The sequence below is a fragment of the Falco peregrinus genome, unplaced genomic scaffold (genome assembly GCF_023634155.1).
Source record: "Falco peregrinus isolate bFalPer1 unplaced genomic scaffold, bFalPer1.pri scaffold_41, whole genome shotgun sequence".
Taxonomy (NCBI): domain Eukaryota; kingdom Metazoa; phylum Chordata; class Aves; order Falconiformes; family Falconidae; genus Falco; species Falco peregrinus.
This window is the reverse complement of record NW_026599608.1, coordinates 24,022-46,028: the sequence shown is the minus strand read 5'-3', so window position 1 is coordinate 46,028 and position 22,007 is coordinate 24,022. Positions and strand designations below refer to the sequence as shown.

The window sequence follows — 22,007 nt, the reverse complement described above, 5'->3', positions numbered from 1 at the left end:
ACAGGCTCTACCGAGCGTGACCTTCCCTTCCGCTCCACATACAGTCTCACAGCCCACAGTAAATACCACAGCCTCCTGGTAGCAGACTCTGCTGGAACTGCTTCTAGAACGCGCCCCCCCCCCCCCCCCCCCCCCCCCCGAAAAACAATCACCCAAACAAAAAAACTACCTGCAAAGCCCACTACAGTACATCATGCAGCCCAACAGTTTCTTCTCTCAAGGTTAGGAACATTAGGAAGAGAGGCCTAATCCTGCAGCTGGGTTTTACTTTCCTGTCTCTACTTTATCTGTTTTCATATTTTAATACAAAGAACACCTCCCTACTTCTTGCACAGACCCGTGTTGCAAAAGTTTTACAGGCTCTGGGCCTCTCAGTGACATGCTCTTGGACAAGTGAGACTCCTTACATGCTGGGTGAACATGCCTTTCCCAGCCCACTTCAGAAAAGCCCCGGACTTTCTGCAGCAGTGCATGTCTTTGTCAAGGATGTCACAGCATTTCCCTAAGGGTAATGCTGCAGAAAGAAGGCTGCTCTTGTGCTTGATCCACAGGGGCTAAAAGGCTTGTATTTCTTGTTACAGTGTCTGCTCAGGCCGTGCCTGGGTGCCCACTCCTGCTAAGGATGGGACCAACGGATCTGCAACTTCTCTCTTTCTGGCCGCAAGGGAAGTGCAAAGGCAGTTTCCAGATCCTGCCTTTACTGCTTGTCAGCTTCAAAACAGCCACGAGGACACCTGCCAGGCTCTTGCTCTCCTGCTGTAAGGTTCATTTGATAAGCTCTGCACAGTATAGGCCTGAGGATTTTCTTCTGTAGCATTCTTGAACACAAAACAAATGTGAACCATAGTTTAGTACTTTTCTTTTTTTTTTTTTAAGAGAAACAATGCTTTCACATGAAGTGGGTATTTTGCAGAAACCCACAGATCAAATTGTCAGATACCCTCACAGCCACGGCGAATGAACTTTTTCAGCCATACGCTCGCATTCAGTTTGAACATGTTAGACTGGTCTCAGTGCAGCTGCTGACTGCTCTAACCACCTGACTGGTAGCGGCCTGGGTGAATGACCTGAATCCCCGCAGCAGCACAATCCTAAGTGCACTTGTATCAGCTTAACATGCTTCTATATGCAAAGGGAAGAGTATGTTTTGGGAAAGGCAGTATCAGCGGAAATACTGTAACCAATAGCACATCTTGATTTTCTTTGACAAGGTGTGAACCGCACAGGGGGGCTTATCTGGGATGGCTCTGCACTCTGATAACAGCTGTAAAATCCAGGGTTACAGATCTCTCTTCCAATAGGCCGTACCCTCTTCAGAAGCAGCTTAATGTGCATTGGGAAAAAAAGACTAGCTACCTGACCGAGAGCAACTGCCCTTATCCTACCAAAGAAAAAGTTACCATTGTTACCAGAGAGCGGCGGGGAGGCGACTGGGCGACCGCCCCCCGCAGCCCTGTCCCCTCGGGGGTGGCCCCGGCCCTCCCACCAACCCGCGGGGCAGCCGCCACAGACAGGGGGAGCGCGACGTGACTCAGGGATTTTGTCCGTGCCCTGGGTGCCGCCGGAGCGCTCCCCGTTGCCGGCGCAGTGCGGGGCGGCCACTGCGTGGGGGAGCGGCTGGGGAGGCCGGCAGGTTGGGCGGGTGCAGGAGGCCGGTGGGCCGAGCCCCTCCGCGCAGCCCCCGCACCCCCGCTCGCTGCGGAGGGTTGCCCTGGCGGCACGTGGGCCACACCACGCCAATGGGAAAGGCCGAGACCACAGAGTGCAGTCGGGTGCTCGCTGGACATCCCGCTTGCGGAGCCCGTCTCTCTGCTGCCGCTGTCTTGTTGGAGGCAGCGCAACCCGCCCGGCCGCAGAGACGGGCCCGCACCCTCCTCCCGCTATAGCTGAGGCTATACCCCCAACCCCCACCGCCCGCCCTGCGTGGCCAGTGCCACCGCGTGCCCCGGGACCGGCCTTACCTCTAGTAGGCCCGCAGCTAAGCCTATGCTGGGCACGAGGCCGAGGGGCCTGCCGTCATCGTGGTCAAGAAGAGAGATGTGTGTGACCTCCCAACATACGGGTGGTCCCTCCCCTGTGTGCCCTTTGTCAGCCGGTTGCTAGGGGAAGAGCCCGACTCGTTCCCATAGCAACCGACCAAAGGGCACATGGGGGCGGGGCCACACCTGTGTTGGCAGGTCACGCACTTCTCTCCTCTTCACCAAGATGGTGCCCCGGGACCGGCTTTACCTCTCGTAGGCCTGCAGCGAAGCCTGTGCTGGGCACGAGGCCGAGGGGCCCGCCTCTTCCCGCCAGCTGTGCGCGCGTGGGAGCGGCGGTCGGGGTCGCTGGCTGCGCGAGGCGCGGGGCAAAGGTGAGGAGACGCGGCGGGAGGGGGGCGGCCAGCGGCGCTGCCCTCCCTCGGCGGGGCTCGGGGGTCTGCCTGCGTGGCCCCCGTCTGGAGGGGCGGTGCAGGACAGCCCCTTCCCCGGCTCTCCGGGAACTCTCCGGGAAGCCCCTCTGGGGTGCTGAGCAGGTGCTGGTGAGGAGGAAGCAGCCGAGGGGAGCTGCGGGGTGGGGCACACACACACCCCTACCACCACCACCCCCATACCCACAAACACCCCCGCCCACCCCGGTCCATCCCTAAAATCCTTCATCAATTCCCACCCGTCCGTCCCTAAACCCCTTCCCCCGCCCCCTCCCCTACTCCCGTCCCTCTGTCCCTGGCATGGCCCAACTGCCCAGCACCACCAGACCACTCTGGCCCAAACACCATAAGGCAATGGTTCCCACCTGACAACAGCAAGTCGAGGAACCTTTTTTTTCCTAAATAAAGACATTTTTGCTTCATATGCTGCCCACTACACCAAATTATGTCTTGCTGACTGACTGGATACCCAGCAAAGATGAACTCCACATCAAATCGATCAAATATATCAATCATTGAAACATATCCAAGGTAGTTTCTTGTATTATAATACAGGAAAATAGCATGCAATATGATAAAAGGAAACAGCAGTAGCTATTGTGAGCGATATGACAAAAGAGCAATAGGAGCGAAGCACCAAATTGTCACTGCAAAGCCTTAACGAGACTAAGGAAAGGAGACATCACCAATTCCAACCCCAACATCACACAAGACCACCCTTTATCTGGGAGCGCCCTTGCAGCCGGCACCAGCAGTCTCTTGGGAAATGGGAAATTCCCCTGGAGAAGGTGCCAGAAAGGAATTCTCCGGCTGCTTCTCAACCTGCCCTGGCAGACGTGTGAGGCACAGCACAAAAGTTCTGCTCCCTGATTTCTGTGGTGAGCAAAATTGACACGGCACATTTGCAATATTACACAGACCCAAGAAGTCACCTTGGAAAAGTAAAAGCGCAACACTGCTCCCCTGGAGAAGTGCGGCGAATGAAGAGACGGGACGCAGCTTGATGCAAGCAAGTTGTCCCTTTATTAGTGATTTTCTTACAATTATATATGTTTCTACCTTCTACATATTACACCCTGATTGGTTAAATCTTAAGCGTAAGAAACACCGATTGGTTAATATTTAAGGCACACCGTTAGAACAATAGGTACTTACTAGTTTATCTTGACCTAGCAATAATTTTTATTCCAAGGTTAGGGAGTTTCTTTCTACGCGGCTTTCTTAATTACATATTGGCGCCATCTGTTCCCTTATCTGGCTACTTGTTTCTCTGTCCGTCTGGTTGCCTCCTCAACTGTGACGGCTCAGGGGTCTGCAGTTAGCTTGTTCCTTTGCTCCCAGGGCTTGTGCCCTACAAGTTCTAACAAGTCTCTATTCATCAGGCTATCAGTACTTGGACTCTTGCCCTTGAGGCCTTGTCCTACAGAGAAGGTGCAAGGAAGGAGTTCTCTTGCTGTTTCTCACCCTGCCCTTGCAACCATGTGGGGAGAAGCACAAAAGTTCTGCTCCCTGCTTTCTGTGGTGAGGAAATTGACCAAAAACTTATGCACTCATGCAGAACCAGAGCTCACCCGGTGAAAGTGCAGCACTGCTCCCCTGGAGAAGGTGCCAGGCAGGAATTCTCTTGCTGCTTCTCACCATGCCCTGGCAGCCATGTGAGGCACAGCACAAAAATTCTGCTCCCTGATTTCTGTGGTGAACAAAACTGACCGGTTTAGTTGTACTCACGGAGAGACAAGACTTTCTTACTCGAAAGCAAAACCAGAAAGCCACACAGGCTTGGGAATCTTCTTCTTCTGCAAGGCTGGTGACTTCCCATGGCTATTCCTCAAGGCAGGATAAACAACCATGAATTTGGAAGCCCGCATAAATTCAAGTACACGTAGTCCTCTGACAGTCACTACTTGTGGGCCAGCAGTCCTCTCACCCCTCCACAGATCTGCCTCTTAGTCCTCTAGCAGTCATTCTCCATGGAGGGACCACAAGTCCTCCATACCTACCTACCAACTCACCAGAAATGAGTCAGACCACATCAGAAGTAACACTGCCTGACCTGCAGGAGATATAGAAACCATCATTACTGGTCGACAAGACAGAAAAAACACCGCCAGACAGCAGACAGCAGAAAAACAACCAGAAGAAACATTGTATACAAACCAAAGGCCCCCATCCAAACCCTGCAAAGGGCAAAAACATGAAAAAAGGCACTCTCCACATAAAAAAACCAAACCAAAACCACACAAAGAACACATAATAAGATCACACTACCATAACCCCAGGAATACAGAGCCAACAAACCCAGATTCTGTCCATAACAATAACACGCTTTAACGCTTCACTCGCTTAACCTCTGGCATACCATAACCTTGTCGCCCCCAAACCCCAGCACGCTGTAGCCCTAAGGCAACACAAAATGGAACACAAAGTCCCTGGAGATCTCTGTCAGGGCCTTCAGGGGGACGCTGACCTCAGGCATCGTAACCTTGAAGTGGGAGCCATGTGGAGGCACCAGAACATCACCGGCACCCATCTTCACACCCTGAAACAGTGCCTGGGATAAACGCTCCTGGGCAGAAAGACTGAGGCACTCGGAGGCTTTGAACCGGCCGGCCACAGTCACAGGGCTTGAGCTCATCATTTCTGTGTCAGAGCCACCAGGCAGGTGGCCCCATCCTCCCAGAGAGACCCCTCAGGGCACCTGTACCCAGCTCCAGGGGGCTGGATACACAGCCTCGGATCCATGGTGGGAGGGGTGCTTTAATCCTGGGAGCGGGATTTCTAACAGTGCCCCTGAGGAGGAAAGCCTCCTCAGGCCTGGAAGCCTGAGAGACATCCCTGCGCTGCTCCACACGTCACCAAAAGCAGGGGCTGAGGAAGGCTGCTTTGGGGCCCGTCGAGGGAACCAGCTCCCCTGGGCTGCTCTGCGGCCACTGGCTGCCGTTGCTGTCACGCAGGTCTCAGTGCTGCTCTGCAGTCGGCCGTCACCTCCCTGCGCGACACTCTCCAGCGCAGCACACGTCTGCACTGGCTCTCCCTGGGGACAAAGATCACAAGCGAGGAATGGGCTTGGCTTTGCCCCCAGTCCCAGGCTGCCACCAGAGAGACCTGCCACCCCCCGCCCCAGCTGTGCGATGTGGGCACCACGTGCAGCTGCAGACGTGGGTCAGGGCAGCTGTGGGCAGGGGGCAAGCCCCGTGGCGGTGCCCCCGGCACTGGCAGCAGGCAGAGCTGGGGAGAGCGAGGGGCAGCCCAGGGCAGCCGGCAGCTGGCGGCGGGGCCCGGCAGGGTGCAGCACCCTCAGCAATGCGCGGCTCCTTGCGCCTCGGCCCCAGGGCTGCAGCGCAGGGCTGGCCCCAGCCGGGGCTGGGCTGGGAACAGCCAGGCAGGGCCCCCTGGCAGCCCCGGCACGCACCTGCTCCCTGCATGGGGCAGCCTGGTCCTTTGCAATCGACCCCGTGGCATCCAGAGAAGGGCCCTGCCCTGGGCCAGAGCCATCTCTGCAGGCAGGAGGCCTTCCTCGGCGTCCGTCCCTCAAATCCCTCCCTCCGGCCCCCACAGTCCGTCCCTAAAACACTTCCCCTCGCCCCCAGTCCCTGCGAGCGGGGAATCCGCCTCCCCAGCTTTGAGCCCGGGCGGCGCAAGCCCCCCCCGGGCTCACCCTGCCATCCATGTGGTTCCTGGAAGAAACACCATCCCACCATGCCCGCAGGCAAACCGCTATCCCTATGGACACAATGGGGGCAGCCGGCACGGGGCGGGGGGGGGTGTCACTCTTGGGGCTATTCTAGTGAGCAACACTCAGAGAGGCCAAAAACTGGAGTGCAGGGGTGATGCCGGCATTACAGCCGGCTGCAAGCGAAAGGCACTCAATGGGCATGGGCGCTGCTGGGAGGGAAAGCGCCACGTCAGGACGGTCGGGAATCTCGACTGGCTGGGAGGGAGCTCCATCGAGCGCTCAGAGTTGAGGCTTGAGATCCTTGCAGCCACGGAGGTTTTTGCACGGAGAGCTGTGCTAAGCAAGGCTGGTTTATCACTTTGGCTGCAACACGAGCGTGCTGCACCCATGCATGTGTGCTTCCCCTGAGCCGACAGAGAACTTTCTCTCCTGGGCTTTGTTCCCTCTGGGACAGCGGCTGTGAGCGAGGCAGGGCTGTCAGATATGCACAGCAGGGGTCGAGGGGCTCAGAACGGATAAACCCCCCGGCCTGCGCCCGGCCCTGCCCCTCTCTTACAGCCTCCATGGCAGTTCCCCTGCAGCTGAATAGAACCATCAACGCTCTGTCTTCAGTGCAGTTTCTTGTACATAGAAAAAGGGGACAGCACAAAGCGTGAAGCAAAGCCAAGAAGGTGGCACCTGATTTTAAAAAGAATACATTCAGTACATCACAAAAAAATGCGGTGGAACTCACTCTTCCAATTGGGTTAGGCAGGAGGAAAATGGATTTGGAAAGCAAATAAGAATCGCTCACTTCAAGCTATAAGGTGGCTACTAAACACAGACTCTCCCGTGCATGTCCTGCTCATTAGTTCTGCGCTTTGGACATGCCTGCGGCTTCCCTGAAGCACCCTCTCTGGGTTACTCTTCCAAAGGGGTTCCTGGGACATCTGCATAGGGAAGCTGCCTGAAGCAATCACCGTTTGTTATCCTGTCAGGTTTCAGCCAGGGCAGATAGCCTGTGCATGCAGGGACTACAAACTGCAGGCATCGCAACTTGTGGATCCCAGGAAAAAGGGGGTACACGATATGAATTTGCGGTACAAGGCTGTCACTGAAACAAGCCATGTGAAGTGGAATATAGTACTTCTAGCACCAGTGAAATAGTGTACGTTAAAAGAGTATTCATCTATATACAAAAAAGTCATGAAAACTTATTTTCAGGACATTTCTCAAGATCTTGAGAAATAGACCTCTGTTTACTGGTAAGGGAAGAAGAAGTAAGAAACTAAAAAGTGTCCATCCCAATACACACACCACCACCACAAACACCACGACCCGCCCCCAAATTACCTCAGGTGAGCCGCGGCCTTTTTAAAAAGTGCCAGCATCTAAAGCGTATGTAGTGACCTGGAACAACGTTGCTGCATATTTGGGATTCAGATGATACAGGGCAGCGTGAGGATTGCTAACATGGACAAAACAGCGGGACTTACTTTGCCTCTTTATTTCGGTAGCTAGGTAAATAGCTAAGGATTGAGGCTCTTGTGGCGAGGTGTCTGCTTACCCTTGAGCAAACAGTACTTCCATAAGTGCAAAACCAAACCTGCAACGCTGGGAATGGCAGTTTCCTGCTGACACGCATTTTTTTCCAAAAGGCAGGTGTCTGCTTCCTATCTGGGGCCATCTTTGTGCACGCTAAAAATAGTTCATGCCCTTAGTGCAGTGTTGAGAGTTTTGAAAGATGGACAGCAGTGTCTGGTACACACCTTCTTCAGGAAGGTCAGGAAGGGCTTCTTGACCTTCCTGAATTTTTTCAGCGGTTGATCTCGAAAAGCTTTTCTTCTCTCCTTTTCTCTTCTGGTGTGCTTTCAGCCTCTTCTCCAGAGACCTGTTTTCCCTTTCTGTTTCTTTGCTTTTCATTTTCCTGAAACGAAAGACCCTGCAAACCTTGATATTCCACAGTGTTATTAGAGAGGTAAAACCACGATCAACTGGAATCAGTTCTCATTTTAAACAAAGGGAGCTCATTTTACCTTCTTTCCTCTGAAAGGCTCATCAGCTGTTCCGGGTCTACCGAGGAGTCTGCTGTGCTCTCGGGGGTGGTTGGAAGCAAAGGTACAAGCGCCTGAACCGGAAAGGTTGAAGTTGACAGGTGGCAAGACACCTGGAGCAGTAAGCTACCGTTTTCCAAATTGCTACCTTAGCTCCTCAAATAAGATCCCTTTGGTTGCTTTGCATTATCCACATTTTGCACCGTCGTAAGATAGGCTTCAGGAGCTCTGATGAATTGGGATGATGGGCTGCCCCTTCTCGCGGGCTGGGGCACCACAAACTGGAGGGGTCTTGGAGGGTAGGACAGACCCTTGCCAGCTTCGTTCTGCTGGGCTTTCTTCTGCCTTCCTGGGACACGGTTCTGCCGTTATCCCTTGGGCAGCATTATCCCATTCTGGGGCGTGAGCCTTTTATTTTTAAATCTGCGATTTTGTATTTGACTTCTTGTAAGTATTTAGATTGATTAAGCACATTCCCAATGCATCTGAGAAACAACCTTTCTGTTTTTTCTTCTCTATCATTACAGGGTGGGAAAAGTCAAACAGACAAGGGATCTAATGACAGGAGGAGGCACAGCAGCTGCTTGGACCTATCAGAAACTACTGTCATACATGAGAAACGTGTCAGTGTTTGTTGGCCTGACATCCCTCTACTATTTCTGATTTCACCACCATACCTGCCCCTGCTTCTTTGTAGAGGATGAACAGAGAGGGTGCTGTGTGCAAGAAGTCTTTTGCCTGGGGCTCTGCGTTTGCTTCACCTGCACGGCTCCTTTGATCTTCCAAACGCACCCGTGGAACACAAAAGCACGTGCAGCAAAGTGACCTCGTGGAAGTGGACAACACCTAAACCAAAATCCACCAGCAGCACAATAAGGAATTGGACCAGAAGCCCCAGATTTTGAAAACCCTCAGCCCCTCCTCATACCTGTGCACCTGTCCACAGGTGCTGGCACCTCCTCGGCTGATGGAGGGGAGAGGCCGGCCACCTCCTCCCCAAAGATGTCCCCGCAGTTTTCAATCACAAACTGCACCAGCACGTTCCCCTGCACACATCAAAGCCTTGGTCTCAGCCTACGAGTTTTCTCCCTTTGAGCCTCCCAGTTGCCCCTGCCATCCCCCTGGGGAGGGAGGGAGGGAGGGAGCAGCTGTGTGTTGCACAGCTGGCGGCCCCGCTTGAACCACAGCAGCCTATGAGCAACAGTTAGCTGGTTGATGGTGAGAGTGCTCATCCTTCGTCCTCCATCAGGGTGCGGGCGTCTCCCGTATCACACTGGGACGCACAAAAGCCTCAGCAGTCCGGCTGCTGTTGGAGCTGCTGGAAAAGCTTTTTGGGCGAGCCGACGTATTTGTAGTGGCCAGCATGGCAGTTTGCTTTATACCGTTGCCCTGAGCGTGGGTGTCTGGAGAAACTGCCCGGCAGTCAGTGTGCAGGGATGACGGCCGCAGGGGACAGCAAGCTGCAGGTGATGGTCAGCGGCGGCACCGTGTCTGCCTGCGTGTTGTCCCGGCTCTGAGCTAATGGCGCTGCTCCCCAGTGGAGCATCCATCGAGCCTGAGCACAGGCTGTGTCTTAGCCAGAATCCGAGCAGGAGCTGAGGGGACAGTGACACCTCCAGAGGTGCCATCCGGCCCCCACCTCCCTGTGTGACTGTGCTGTGAGTCCTAAAGCTCAGCCGTGATGCCCACTGGCAAGGAGTCTGGGCCAAGGGATGATCCCAAAGTCCTCCCCTAGGACGCACCAGCAAACAATATCTGCCCAGTCCCCAATTATCACATGGCAGACGTAGTCAGAAGAGAGGAAAGATCATTTTATTGAGGACATCAGCTGCAGGCTGGGGGGGTGGTGGCTACCCAGGAGCCCCGGGGCTTCAGGCAGGAAAACAGCACCTGCAACAATAAGAGCCAGGAAGCACTGCTAAAGCCACAAAGCCAGGACGAGGCGTGACTTGGTTGCCCTTGCTTTGGGGAACGCTTTACAAAGTGCCTTGAATCAGTGCTCCCGCCCAAAGGACTGGTTCTCTTCATTTACTCCAGCAGCCTCGGCAGACAATAAAAGCCTTACACAAGCAGCCTGCCACAGCAAGAAAGGATCTTCCTGACTTGCCGTTCAGTTCTCAAATGTTACGTTACTGCCTGTGGAACAGGGTTTAATAGGCTGTATTCCCAAGACCTCTGACTCCCCTTTACTGACCTGGGGCCTCGCGTTTGTGCTTTTCCCAAATGATATTCGTTCTAGTGTTTGGTCCACAGTTCCCCATTCTAGTATCTAATAGTGCATTCCACCACTTCATACGTTGACTTTTCAATCGCTTCGTCCGTCTCTGGCCGGCCCCCTCGCAGGGAACACGGAAACGCAGATCGGGACTCCCCACTCACTTCACAGTTAAACTGTGTCTCTCACACACATCACACTTGCTGGGCAGCCCTCAGCCACACAGGCAGCATGTTACATACAACTCTAGGAATGCTGACAGTTTGCGTTAGCACACAAAGTACGTGTTTCAATGAACAATTGCCAAAAACCAAGTTCTAATTTTTTCTGGCCCTAAGCAGGGGCCCTCTGCTCTGTTGCCCCTTCTTCCCCCAGTTTCTTACCGGAACTAGTAACTCCAGCTCACCAGTTCCTTGACCATGGCTTCAATCTGTTCCTGAGCCACATGCACATCTTCTGTAGGTCCTTCCAAAGTGATGTTATCCTCTCCTCCAGTGAATTTGATGTGAACCTTGAGGTGAAAGACAATGAATCTCTTAAGAATTTGCCAAGATCCAAGCCAGGCCAATGCTCTTGGTCAGGCCTACACCATCCATCCCTGCCACTAAGAGATGCGCTCCTTCCCAAAAAGCCCAAACAAAATCCCCACAATTTTACAAGTCAGTAACTTAACGATTTCGGCCATATGGCAGTGCCTAGAGCCCAAGGCTCTGGTGCTGTCCCAGTTTCTGCAAGGGCTTTGGAGAAGTTTACTCATCTAGCCTTTATCTAGATACCGTCTAACTCACCAGGGAGAAGCCTCGCTGCACTCGCCATTTCCAGGTATCCTACTACATCAGTTCTCAAAACAGCACCACATAAAGCTTCCTCGGAAGGGCTCAACCCATGACAATAACATAGGAGGAGCAGTGTTTGCAGCAGTAAAAGAGAGGGTTCCCTTGAACAGCAAAGATCTGTGTCATTTCCCCCTGGGTTTACCCACGCTAGAAGACACCTCTCTCTTCCGTGACGAGTGATCTGGACTAAACCTTTTTCTACGCCGGGGGTGCTAAGCTAACCAGCTCATCCATACCTTTGGCATCTGCTGAGTTATTTTGGCCAGGTTCTGTCCTTTCTTTCCAATAATGAAACGATGAAGCCAAGAGGGGGCAGAGACCGAGGAGACGGTAAAACTGTTGGCCTGAGAGACAGAAAAACAGAGAAGCTGTTTGATGGACAAACTGGGAGAGGCCTTCACAACAATTCAGTTCCAATTCCCATGCTGCACCTCCGGTATTGACTTCTAAGCTGCACCTCTAATGGCCCAAGAGAGACCACCCCCGCTACACCTGTCAGTGCTCACAAATGTATCTTCGCGGGACCTTCAAAGGAGGCCTAGCCCATCTTGTCAGTACCTTTGCATAGACTTCAGCCAATGCTTGCCCAAGTTTTTCAGGCTCGCCTCGCAGTATCAGCGTCTCCGAGCTACTGTCGGTGGGTGGGATCTCGACAGAGACTCCAGTCTTCTCCAAGATCTCCTGCAGGGAATTCCCCTTGGGGCCGATGACATACTTGTGCTGGGACTTCTTCACCTCCACTGCAATAGTAGTAGTCTTCTTTTTCTGTAGGGGCAGAGACACTGAGGCATCAATCGCAAGGGGGCGGGGAAGGACAAGAGCGACAGGAAGAGGCACAAGATGCAGTCAAACTCTGCACCCAGCAAAGAGCAAAGCCAAGCTGAGCACAGTGGCTCGGCAGTACCCTAGCACCCCTTGGACCCCTGCCTACAGAAAGCCTTGTGCTCAAAAATTCACAGGGGAAGTACAAAACTAGTATGCTGGGTCAAGCTCCCTGGGACACGGCATGCAAGAGACCACACACACACACACAGGCATGTCGTTGTCGTCGTCCCCGTCCCCCCGTTGGACAACAGGGTTCAACTCCCAGCCGTCTCCCAGGCAGTGCTGTGATGCAACACTGTGCAGGCTATAAGCCGATTGTTGAAATCCAGACCGGTACAAATACAGACCTAACCACGAGGAGAAACAGCCCAGCAACCCACAACAAGGATATTCACAGCAGCGTTGGCTGTGGGAAATAAACTGGAGTGACATTCACTCTTCAGCAACTTCTGCTTATGTAGCAACTTTGATACTGTCAGCTGGCCACCACTGTAGGCTTCACACTTCTTTCCTTCCTTAGTGTGAACAACAGCCAGGGGAGCTCTTGGTGGCCTGCTAAGTCCCACGATACAGAAAAGCCAGAAATCTGTCACCTCCCGGATAGTATCAGCCCAGCTCCCACTCTGCCGAGTGAGGAAACGGTAGGATTCGGGGTCATGTACTGCAAGGGCTGCTGAGCCAGATGCAACCGAGGGATGCACAAAAGTAGAACAAGAAGGGAAGAGTGCCTAGGAGCGGGTGCCAGGGGAAGGTGGGAAGCTTTATGGACCATCCGTACCTTCTCCTCATAGATCTTCTTAACGCGAGCCACAGCCTGGGCTAGTTGCTCCTTTTCTCCGGTGAAGACTATCTCGGTCTTGTTGACACTGGGTGGAGGAATGTTGATGCGCGTCCCTGTGTCCTGCATGAGCTCCCTCACCAGCTTGTTGTAAGGGCCAGCAATGAAAGGGTGGTACACTTTCTCCACGTCCAGCCGCTCCACGGCACGCTTATCCTGGAAGAGCCCACAACAGACCTTGGTGGGAACTGCCCTCTGTATTACAGTCTCTGCCAGGCACAGCTAAGTTCCCAGGGGTGTCCTGCCTGACACTCTGGCCCAAGCAACCTTCTCAGTTTGCGGGCTTGTAGATCTCCACCTCTTTCAATCTACAAATACGGTTGCTGCTGCTGCTCCTTGTTTACGATATTCACCCCTGTGATCTCCTGCCTTATCCCAGCTGGCACCTAAGACGCTTCACTTCAACTATCAAATGCTTGTTTGGGCTTCAGAGATGGACAAAACGCAGCACAAGAAGTTTCAGGACCTGGCAGCGGTGCTCATACAGCCGGCGAGTGGCACAGTATACGTCTCCGTTCAGGCTAACGTTAGCCACTGACTGTAGCCACGGTGGCTACAAACTCCGACTATACCGTGGGGAAGCAAAAAGGCTGACCAGCTAATGCCATGAGAGAGATCACAGTACTGAGGTACCTGCTCAGCGGAGATAAGCAGGATCTCGTGCCGGGCCTTCTCAATCCCTTCTTTAGTGCCGCTGATCTTGATCTGGTTGCTGGGGTCATCTGGGCGGGGGACCTGCATTTTGGTTGCAGTTTTGAGCTTCAGGTCCTGCAGCCTCTCACCCTTCTTTCCAATGACAAAACGGTGGTGCTCCTTGGGGATGGCAACTGTCGCTGAAGCCTGCGGCAGAAGAACCAAGCATCTGTGAAAAGCCTTGCCTGCACTGGCAGATCCACAGGAACAGAGCCAGGGAAAGCAAGGCAGACGCTGCTCAGCGGTACTGCTCCTCAGAGCAAACACAACGCCTTCCCAGCACATTCTGTCCGAGGGCTGACACTGTACCAGCTGATCTACAGTGCCTCTATGCCAGGAGTATAAAGCCCACCTTTCCCTCAAAACCCTTCTGTTTGCACAGGAGCAGTACTCTGAATTAGCAAAGGCCTTCCGACACAGACGAGGAGGTGCCTCTCCTCCAGTGTAAGACACCAGGCAACAACTGAGATGGCAGCGCACAGCTGGAGTTTATCTGAACTCTGGCATCTGCTGCCAAGGCTACAGAGAACAAGACATACAGTATGACTCCTAGGAAAGAGAAATTCAACACCAGAAACCTACTGCAGGAGGCAGGCAGCTAGCAGATGCTTACCGCTACTTAAGTGCTAAGGCGTCTTCAAGTGTAGCACATGCTGCTCCTGGGACTGCTTCTAGAAGGCCCCACATGCAAAAAGGGTCCTTCTCAATCTACCATTAAAGGGCTGCTCTATACAAGGGCTTCCTGACTTCTTCCCTTCTCACTGAGTTTTTACAGGTCTGGTAGCTGATGACTGCTATCGTGCTCCTGATCCCTGTGATTAGGCAACCACTAACAGCAATCAGACAATGAACATTCAAGCTATAATGGAAAAATAAAAGATGAAGAAAAGATCACTCGGTGTGACTTTTCAGCTCTGTGTTCCTTTCCTGAAGCTAGCCAAGCCCAAGAGAAGCTGGAATACAGACACACCTTCCAGACCTGGGGCCAGGGCAGAAGGAGGTATATTTGAGAACAGTGGCTCACGGGTCTGTGGCGGCACGACCTGAACTGTTTTTTCAGATGCACATTGTGGATGTAGGGTTTCGTTCCTTTCTCTTTCCTCTGGCAGGGTATGACACAGGGGCTGAACAGCGCTAAGCAGACATGGTATTAACATTGCATTACCTACCTTTGGCATTATGCTTTAAAACACACTGCAACACCTGGCTGCGATACATCCTAACAAGAGCTACCACCTTGACTATGAGCTCAAGAACCTTAAGGTAAGAGATCAAAACCTAGAGGACTGAAGCAACCGAAACAACAGGGTTGTGGCTCCTTACCAGTGTGCCTTGAGTTACACAATGCAGAACCCTGACCCGAAGCTTTTGGCTTTTGGCAGGACTTCCTTTCCTCTACTTCTCTTTCTCCCAGCCTTCCACGTTCTCCTCTGAAGGACTTCAGGAAAAGCACAGTCCCGTTCTCACACACTACTAGCTTTGTGTGTGAGGCTCCTGCACCCCCTCCAGCACCAGCACCTCAGCACAAAGTCACTGGTTGCAACTCAAATGTTCCAGAGATCGCAGACTCCACGCTTCATGCAACACCACGGCCTGTAATTACCTTGGAACCCTATTTTAAGCCTCATTCCCATTCCAAATTGCCAGTTGGGTGCTTTGAAAACGTACAGCAAAGCTGAGTTAGTCATACCTCTTTGGCTTACAAGCACACGGGCCCAAGGGTCTCAAAGCATTTGCGAGTCTTGGGGAAGAGCAAAGACGAAGGCAGAAACAGTTAGATGCCCTCACCTGAGTCTGCAGTCGAGCGACAATCTGCTTCCGAGCCTTCGTGACTGCTTCCGCCTTGCCAGAGACCACGATCGAAAGGCCCTGGTCCTTTGCGAGAGACAGCTCCAGGTGAGCTCCCGTCTTCCGCATGATGTCAAGGCAGATCTTGGCCTGCTCGCCTTCTCCAAACTGATTCATGCCCTTGTATTTCCTCTCCTCCAGTGGCACATGGAACACCTGCTCAGCCACGGGACAGACACAAGCAGGGCACAGCAAGGTGTCAGTGTGCTTTGGATTGTCAGTGCCTCCCTCTGCAATCCTCCCTTCAGGCCTGTTCCAGCTATCTGTGCAACAGGGATGCAGAGCTTCTTCTGGGCAGTTTTTCAACACATCCCTCCCCCTCCAGAGCAGTCCTAGCATTCAGCTGCAGTCTTCCTTGTGCCCCAGGGCAAAGGACAGCAAAGAGGCAGTTACTCTGACACACTAAGGGATTTCATACTCCAGGGAAAGCTTCACTTCACCTACTTTTTGGAGGGATGAAAAGGAGGGAGATAAGACACCCACTCCCACCAACCTGAGTGATGACAGAAGCCTTTATTGGCCGGATTTTGCTCCAGGGCCCAGCAGGTTCCCGGGCAGCTTCCAAACATGGTGCTTTCTCAGGGAGCGCAGGGAAGGCTTCCTCGTAGGTGGGAGGATCCTTCTCTTCTTCAGAGTTTAAAGCTGTTACTGCGGTGAAGCAAACAAGGCAAATGAGATGCTCTCCCCACAGAAACGCCCCCATTCATAGGCAGTGCAACTCTATTGAGGCATCATCAAAGAGGGACAACAAAGGACTTGTGCACTACTATTCATCCTGCTACAGTTATGCTTGTGGAGAGCAGCCGAGTCGGGAGCACAGCTGAGCTCAGCACAGCACAGACTGCAGTAGGTGCCGCCATGGATGCAGGAAGCAACCGTGCAAGTGAATGGTGGCAGCAAACAAGCACATTATCGCCAACTTTGTTGAGAGGAGGAGCTTCATCAGGGGACAACAGGCCAAGCAGAAAGAAATCAAAGGGACACAGCAAGGCTGTAGGTCAGAAGGGGACAAGACAGACACATGCCCAGGAAGAAGGCAGAGAGAAGCAGAAGCACTCTAGTTGGGGCAGAGTCCAGGGAAAGCCTGTAGCTTATGTTCGACTCAGCTGTGCACTGGGCTGTGCCAAGCGGGCCAGCTCGCAGCTGGAGAATGGGTGCCGAGACCCATCAGTGAGTCAGTCAATACGGTTATAATGACTTTCCCCAACACCTGGCTGAGCAAAGGAGGAAGTGACAATCCAGCACACTGATCCCACGAGGCTCTCTTGCAGCCCAATGACCCATGCTTGCACATGCCCTGCCCCACGGCTGACAGCGTTGCTAGCCAGAGCTCTGTGAAGATCTGAGGCTTGCCTCCGCCTGGCCCTGCACTGTGCAGCACCACCGATGTGCTCCTGTGGGTGGAAAGCCAGAGTCTGGCAGGCCGCCAGCCTAGGAATGGCGAACGCCGTGCCTGGACACTTAGGGGGAGCCGGAGGCATGGAGCGAGCTTGGCTAACAGCAAGGAACCTTGCCTGCGCAGTTTCTATTTAGAGGCACATCACAGGAACTCAGCTGTGTCTTCTCACCTTTCACCTGCTGCTGCGTCAAGCCACTGCGGTGTTCGGCAAAGCTCTCCTGGGTCAAAAGTGCCACCGAGCTCATCGTCGACCTCCCACGCACACACACAATCTGGGTATGCCACTGGAAGAGACAGAGGAGGCAACACTATTACCAGCACCATTCAAGATGCACACAAGTCACTCCAGGAAGGCAAAAGACGTGTTTACTGAGCACTTTTCCAGCCGGCCTCTTGAGAAGCGCCTACAGGGCCAGTCTGCTGCCCTGTTCTCTTGCTGAACCACACAGAAACTCAGGGGGGATTTTTCCTCATAGCACAGCGGGCATCAAAACCAGAGCTCCTCGTTAAGAAGGCAGAGGATGTGCAACCTAAGAAGCCTCTTGGAAAGGGGGACACCCCAAGCTGTTAAAGCATACTCTCATTAATCTATCAAGTATTAATGGCGTGCAGTTTTAAAACCAGTCTCCCAAGGTACACATAGGCAGTGCAAGACCCTTGTGGAACCCTGGAGAGAAAACAAAAAAGAGCCCAGGATGCTGCCTCTTCCTGAAAAACTTACGCCTTGATTACCAACCGAGCATGAGCACCTGGGGCCCAGAGAGCAGCTCCTGGTGTCTCCAGCTCCTCTGCAATCCCTCCCACAACAGGCTCTACCGAGCGTGACCTTCCCTTCCGCTCCACATACAGTCTCACAGCCCACAGTAAATACCACAGCCTCCTGGTAGCAGACTCTGCTGGAACTGCTTCTAGAACGCGCCCCCCCCCCCCCCCCCCCCCCCGAAAAACAATCACCCAAACAAAAAAACTACCTGCAAAGCCCACTACAGTACATCATGCAGCCCAACAGTTTCTTCTCTCAAGGTTAGGAACATTAGGAAGAGAGGCCTAATCCTGCAGCTGGGTTTTACTTTCCTGTCTCTACTTTATCTGTTTTCATATTTTAATACAAAGAACACCTCCCTACTTCTTGCACAGACCCGTGTTGCAAAAGTTTTACAGGCTCTGGGCCTCTCAGTGACATGCTCTTGGACAAGTGAGACTCCTTACATGCTGGGTGAACATGCCTTTCCCAGCCCACTTCAGAAAAGCCCCGGACTTTCTGCAGCAGTGCATGTCTTTGTCAAGGATGTCACAGCATTTCCCTAAGGGTAATGCTGCAGAAAGAAGGCTGCTCTTGTGCTTGATCCACAGGGGCTAAAAGGCTTGTATTTCTTGTTACAGTGTCTGCTCAGGCCGTGCCTGGGTGCCCACTCCTGCTAAGGATGGGACCAACGGATCTGCAACTTCTCTCTTTCTGGCCGCAAGGGAAGTGCAAAGGCAGTTTCCAGATCCTGCCTTTACTGCTTGTCAGCTTCAAAACAGCCACGAGGACACCTGCCAGGCTCTTGCTCTCCTGCTGTAAGGTTCATTTGATAAGCTCTGCACAGTATAGGCCTGAGGATTTTCTTCTGTAGCATTCTTGAACACAAAACAAATGTGAACCATAGTTTAGTACTTTTCTTTTTTTTTTTTTAAGAGAAACAATGCTTTCACATGAAGTGGGTATTTTGCAGAAACCCACAGATCAAATTGTCAGATACCCTCACAGCCACGGCGAATGAACTTTTTCAGCCATACGCTCGCATTCAGTTTGAACATGTTAGACTCGTCTCAGTGCAGCTGCTGACTGCTCTAACCACCTGACTGGTAGCGGCCTGGGTGAATGACCTGAATCCCCGCAGCAGCACAATCCTAAGTGCACTTGTATCAGCTTAACATGCTTCTATATGCAAAGGGAAGAGTATGTTTTGGGAAAGGCAGTATCAGCGGAAATACTGTAACCAATAGCACATCTTGATTTTCTTTGACAAGGTGTGAACCGCACAGGGGGGCTTATCTGGGATGGCTCTGCACTCTGATAACAGCTGTAAAATCCAGGGTTACAGATCTCTCTTCCAATAGGCCGTACCCTCTTCAGAAGCAGCTTAATGTGCATTGGGAAAAAAAGACTAGCTACCTGACCGAGAGCAACTGCCCTTATCCTACCAAAGAAAAAGTTACCATTGTTACCGGAGAGCGGCGGGGAGGCGACTGGGCGACCGCCCCCCGCAGCCCTGTCCCCTCGGGGGTGGCCCCGGCCCTCCCACCAACCCGCGGGGCAGCCGCCACAGACAGGGGGAGCGCGACGTGACTCAGGGATTTTGTCCGTGCCCTGGGTGCCGCCGGAGCGCTCCCCGTTGCCGGCGCAGTGCGGGGCGGCCACTGCGTGGGGGAGCGGCTGGGGAGGCCGGCAGGTTGGGCGGGTGCAGGAGGCCGGTGGGCCGAGCCCCTCCGCGCAGCCCCCGCACCCCCGCTCGCTGCGGAGGGTTGCCCTGGCGGCACGTGGGCCACACCACGCCAATGGGAAAGGCCGAGACCACGGAGTGCAGTCGGGTGCTCGCTGGACATCCCGCTTGCGGAGCCCGTCTCTCTGCTGCCGCTGTCTTGTTGGAGGCAGCGCAACCCGCCCGGCCGCAGAGACGGGCCCGCACCCTCCTCCCGCTATAGCTGAGGCTATACCCCCAACCCCCACCGCCCGCCCTGCGCGGCCAGTGCCACCGCGTGCCCCGGGACCGGCCTTACCTCTAGTAGGCCCGCAGCTAAGCCTATGCTGGGCACGAGGCCGAGGGGCCTGCCGTCATCGTGGTCAAGAAGAGAGATGTGTGTGACCTCCCAACATACGGGTGGTCCCTCCCCTGTGTGCCCTTTGTCAGCCGGTTGCTAGGGGAAGAGCCCGACTCGTTCCCATAGCAACCGACCAAAGGGCACATGGGGGCGGGGCCACACCTGTGTTGGCAGGTCACGCACTTCTCTCCTCTTCACCAAGATGGTGCCCCGGGACCGGCTTTACCTCTCGTAGGCCTGCAGCGAAGCCTGTGCTGGGCACGAGGCCGAGGGGCCCGCCTCTTCCCGCCAGCTGTGCGCGCGTGGGAGCGGCGGTCGGGGTTGCTGGCTGCGCGAGGCGCGGGGCAAAGGTGAGGAGACGCGGCGGGAGGGGGGCGGCCAGCGGCGCTGCCCTCCCTCGGCGGGGCTCGGGGGTCTGCCTGCGTGGCCCCCGTCTGGAGGGGCGGTGCAGGACAGCCCCTTCCCCGGCTCTCCGGGAACTCTCCGGGAAGCCCCTCTGGGGTGCTGAGCAGGTGCTGGTGAGGAGGAAGCAGCCGAGGGGAGCTGCGGGGTGGGGCACACACACACCCCTACCACCACCACCCCCATACCCACAAACACCCCCGCCCACCCCGGTCCATCCCTAAAATCCTTCATCAATTCCCACCCGTCCGTCCCTAAACCCCTTCCCCCGCCCCCTCCCCTACTCCCGTCCCTCTGTCCCTGGCATGGCCCAACTGCCCAGCACCACCAGACCACTCTGGCCCAAACACCATAAGGCAATGGTTCCCACCTGACAACAGCAAGTCGAGGAACCTTTTTTTTCCTAAATAAAGACATTTTTGCTTCATATGCTGCCCACTACACCAAATTATGTCTTGCTGACTGACTGGATACCCAGCAAAGATGAACTCCACATCAAATCGATCAAATATATCAATCATTGAAACATATCCAAGGTAGTTTCTTGTATTATAATACAGGAAAATAGCATGCAATATGATAAAAGGAAACAGCAGTAGCTATTGTGAGCGATATGACAAAAGAGCAATAGGAGCGAAGCACCAAATTGTCACTGCAAAGCCTTAACGAGACTAAGGAAAGGAGACATCACCAATTCCAACCCCAACATCACACAAGACCACCCTTTATCTGGGAGCGCCCTTGCAGCCGGCACCAGCAGTCTCTTGGGAAATGGGAAATTCCCCTGGAGAAGGTGCCAGAAAGGAATTCTCCGGCTGCTTCTCAACCTGCCCTGGCAGACGTGTGAGGCACAGCACAAAAGTTCTGCTCCCTGATTTCTGTGGTGAGCAAAATTGACACGGCACATTTGCAATATTACACAGACCCAAGAAGTCACCTTGGAAAAGTAAAAGCGCAACACTGCTCCCCTGGAGAAGTGCGGCGAATGAAGAGACGGGACGCAGCTTGATGCAAGCAAGTTGTCCCTTTATTAGTGATTTTCTTACAATTATATATGTTTCTACCTTCTACATATTACACCCTGATTGGTTAAATCTTAAGCGTAAGAAACACCGATTGGTTAATATTTAAGGCACACCGTTAGAACAATAGGTACTTACTAGTTTATCTTGACCTAGCAATAATTTTTATTCCAAGGTTAGGGAGTTTCTTTCTACGCGGCTTTCTTAATTACATATTGGCGCCATCTGTTCCCTTATCTGGCTACTTGTTTCTCTGTCCGTCTGGTTGCCTCCTCAACTGTGACGGCTCAGGGGTCTGCAGTTAGCTTGTTCCTTTGCTCCCAGGGCTTGTGCCCTACAAGTTCTAACAAGTCTCTATTCATCAGGCTATCAGTACTTGGACTCTTGCCCTTGAGGCCTTGTCCTACAGAGAAGGTGCAAGGAAGGAGTTCTCTTGCTGTTTCTCACCCTGCCCTTGCAACCATGTGGGGAGAAGCACAAAAGTTCTGCTCCCTGCTTTCTGTGGTGAGGAAATTGACCAAAAACTTATGCACTCATGCAGAACCAGAGCTCACCCGGTGAAAGTGCAGCACTGCTCCCCTGGAGAAGGTGCCAGGCAGGAATTCTCTTGCTGCTTCTCACCATGCCCTGGCAGCCATGTGAGGCACAGCACAAAAATTCTGCTCCCTGATTTCTGTGGTGAACAAAACTGACCGGTTTAGTTGTACTCACGGAGAGACAAGACTTTCTTACTCGAAAGCAAAACCAGAAAGCCACACAGGCTTGGGAATCTTCTTCTTCTGCATGGCTGGTGACTTCCCATGGCTATTCCTCAAGGCAGGATAAACAACCATGAATTTGGAAGCCCGCATAAATTCAAGTACACGTAGTCCTCTGACAGTCACTACTTGTGGGCCAGCAGTCCTCTCACCCCTCCACAGATCTGCCTCTTAGTCCTCTAGCAGTCATTCTCCATGGAGGGACCACAAGTCCTCCATACCTACCTACCAACTCACCAGAAATGAG

At 53.5% G+C, this 22,007-nt stretch overlaps 1 protein-coding gene across 1 annotated transcript; it reads right to left on the bottom strand.

The window, feature by feature from the left end:
• Positions 1–10,722: 10,722 nt before the first annotated feature.
• On the bottom strand, positions 10,723–17,077 carry LOC129783437 (vigilin-like). Its single transcript, XM_055793408.1, has 8 exons — positions 16,943–17,077; positions 15,868–16,022; positions 15,315–15,530; positions 13,467–13,673; positions 12,774–12,989; positions 11,729–11,935; positions 11,407–11,514; positions 10,723–10,845 (listed from the first exon to the last, which is right to left on the bottom strand). Exons 1-8 carry the CDS (start codon positions 17,016–17,018, stop codon positions 10,723–10,725), a joined length of 1,308 nt encoding a protein of 435 aa, XP_055649383.1. The 5' UTR covers positions 17,019–17,077.
• Between the last annotated feature and the right edge of the window lie 4,930 nt (positions 17,078–22,007).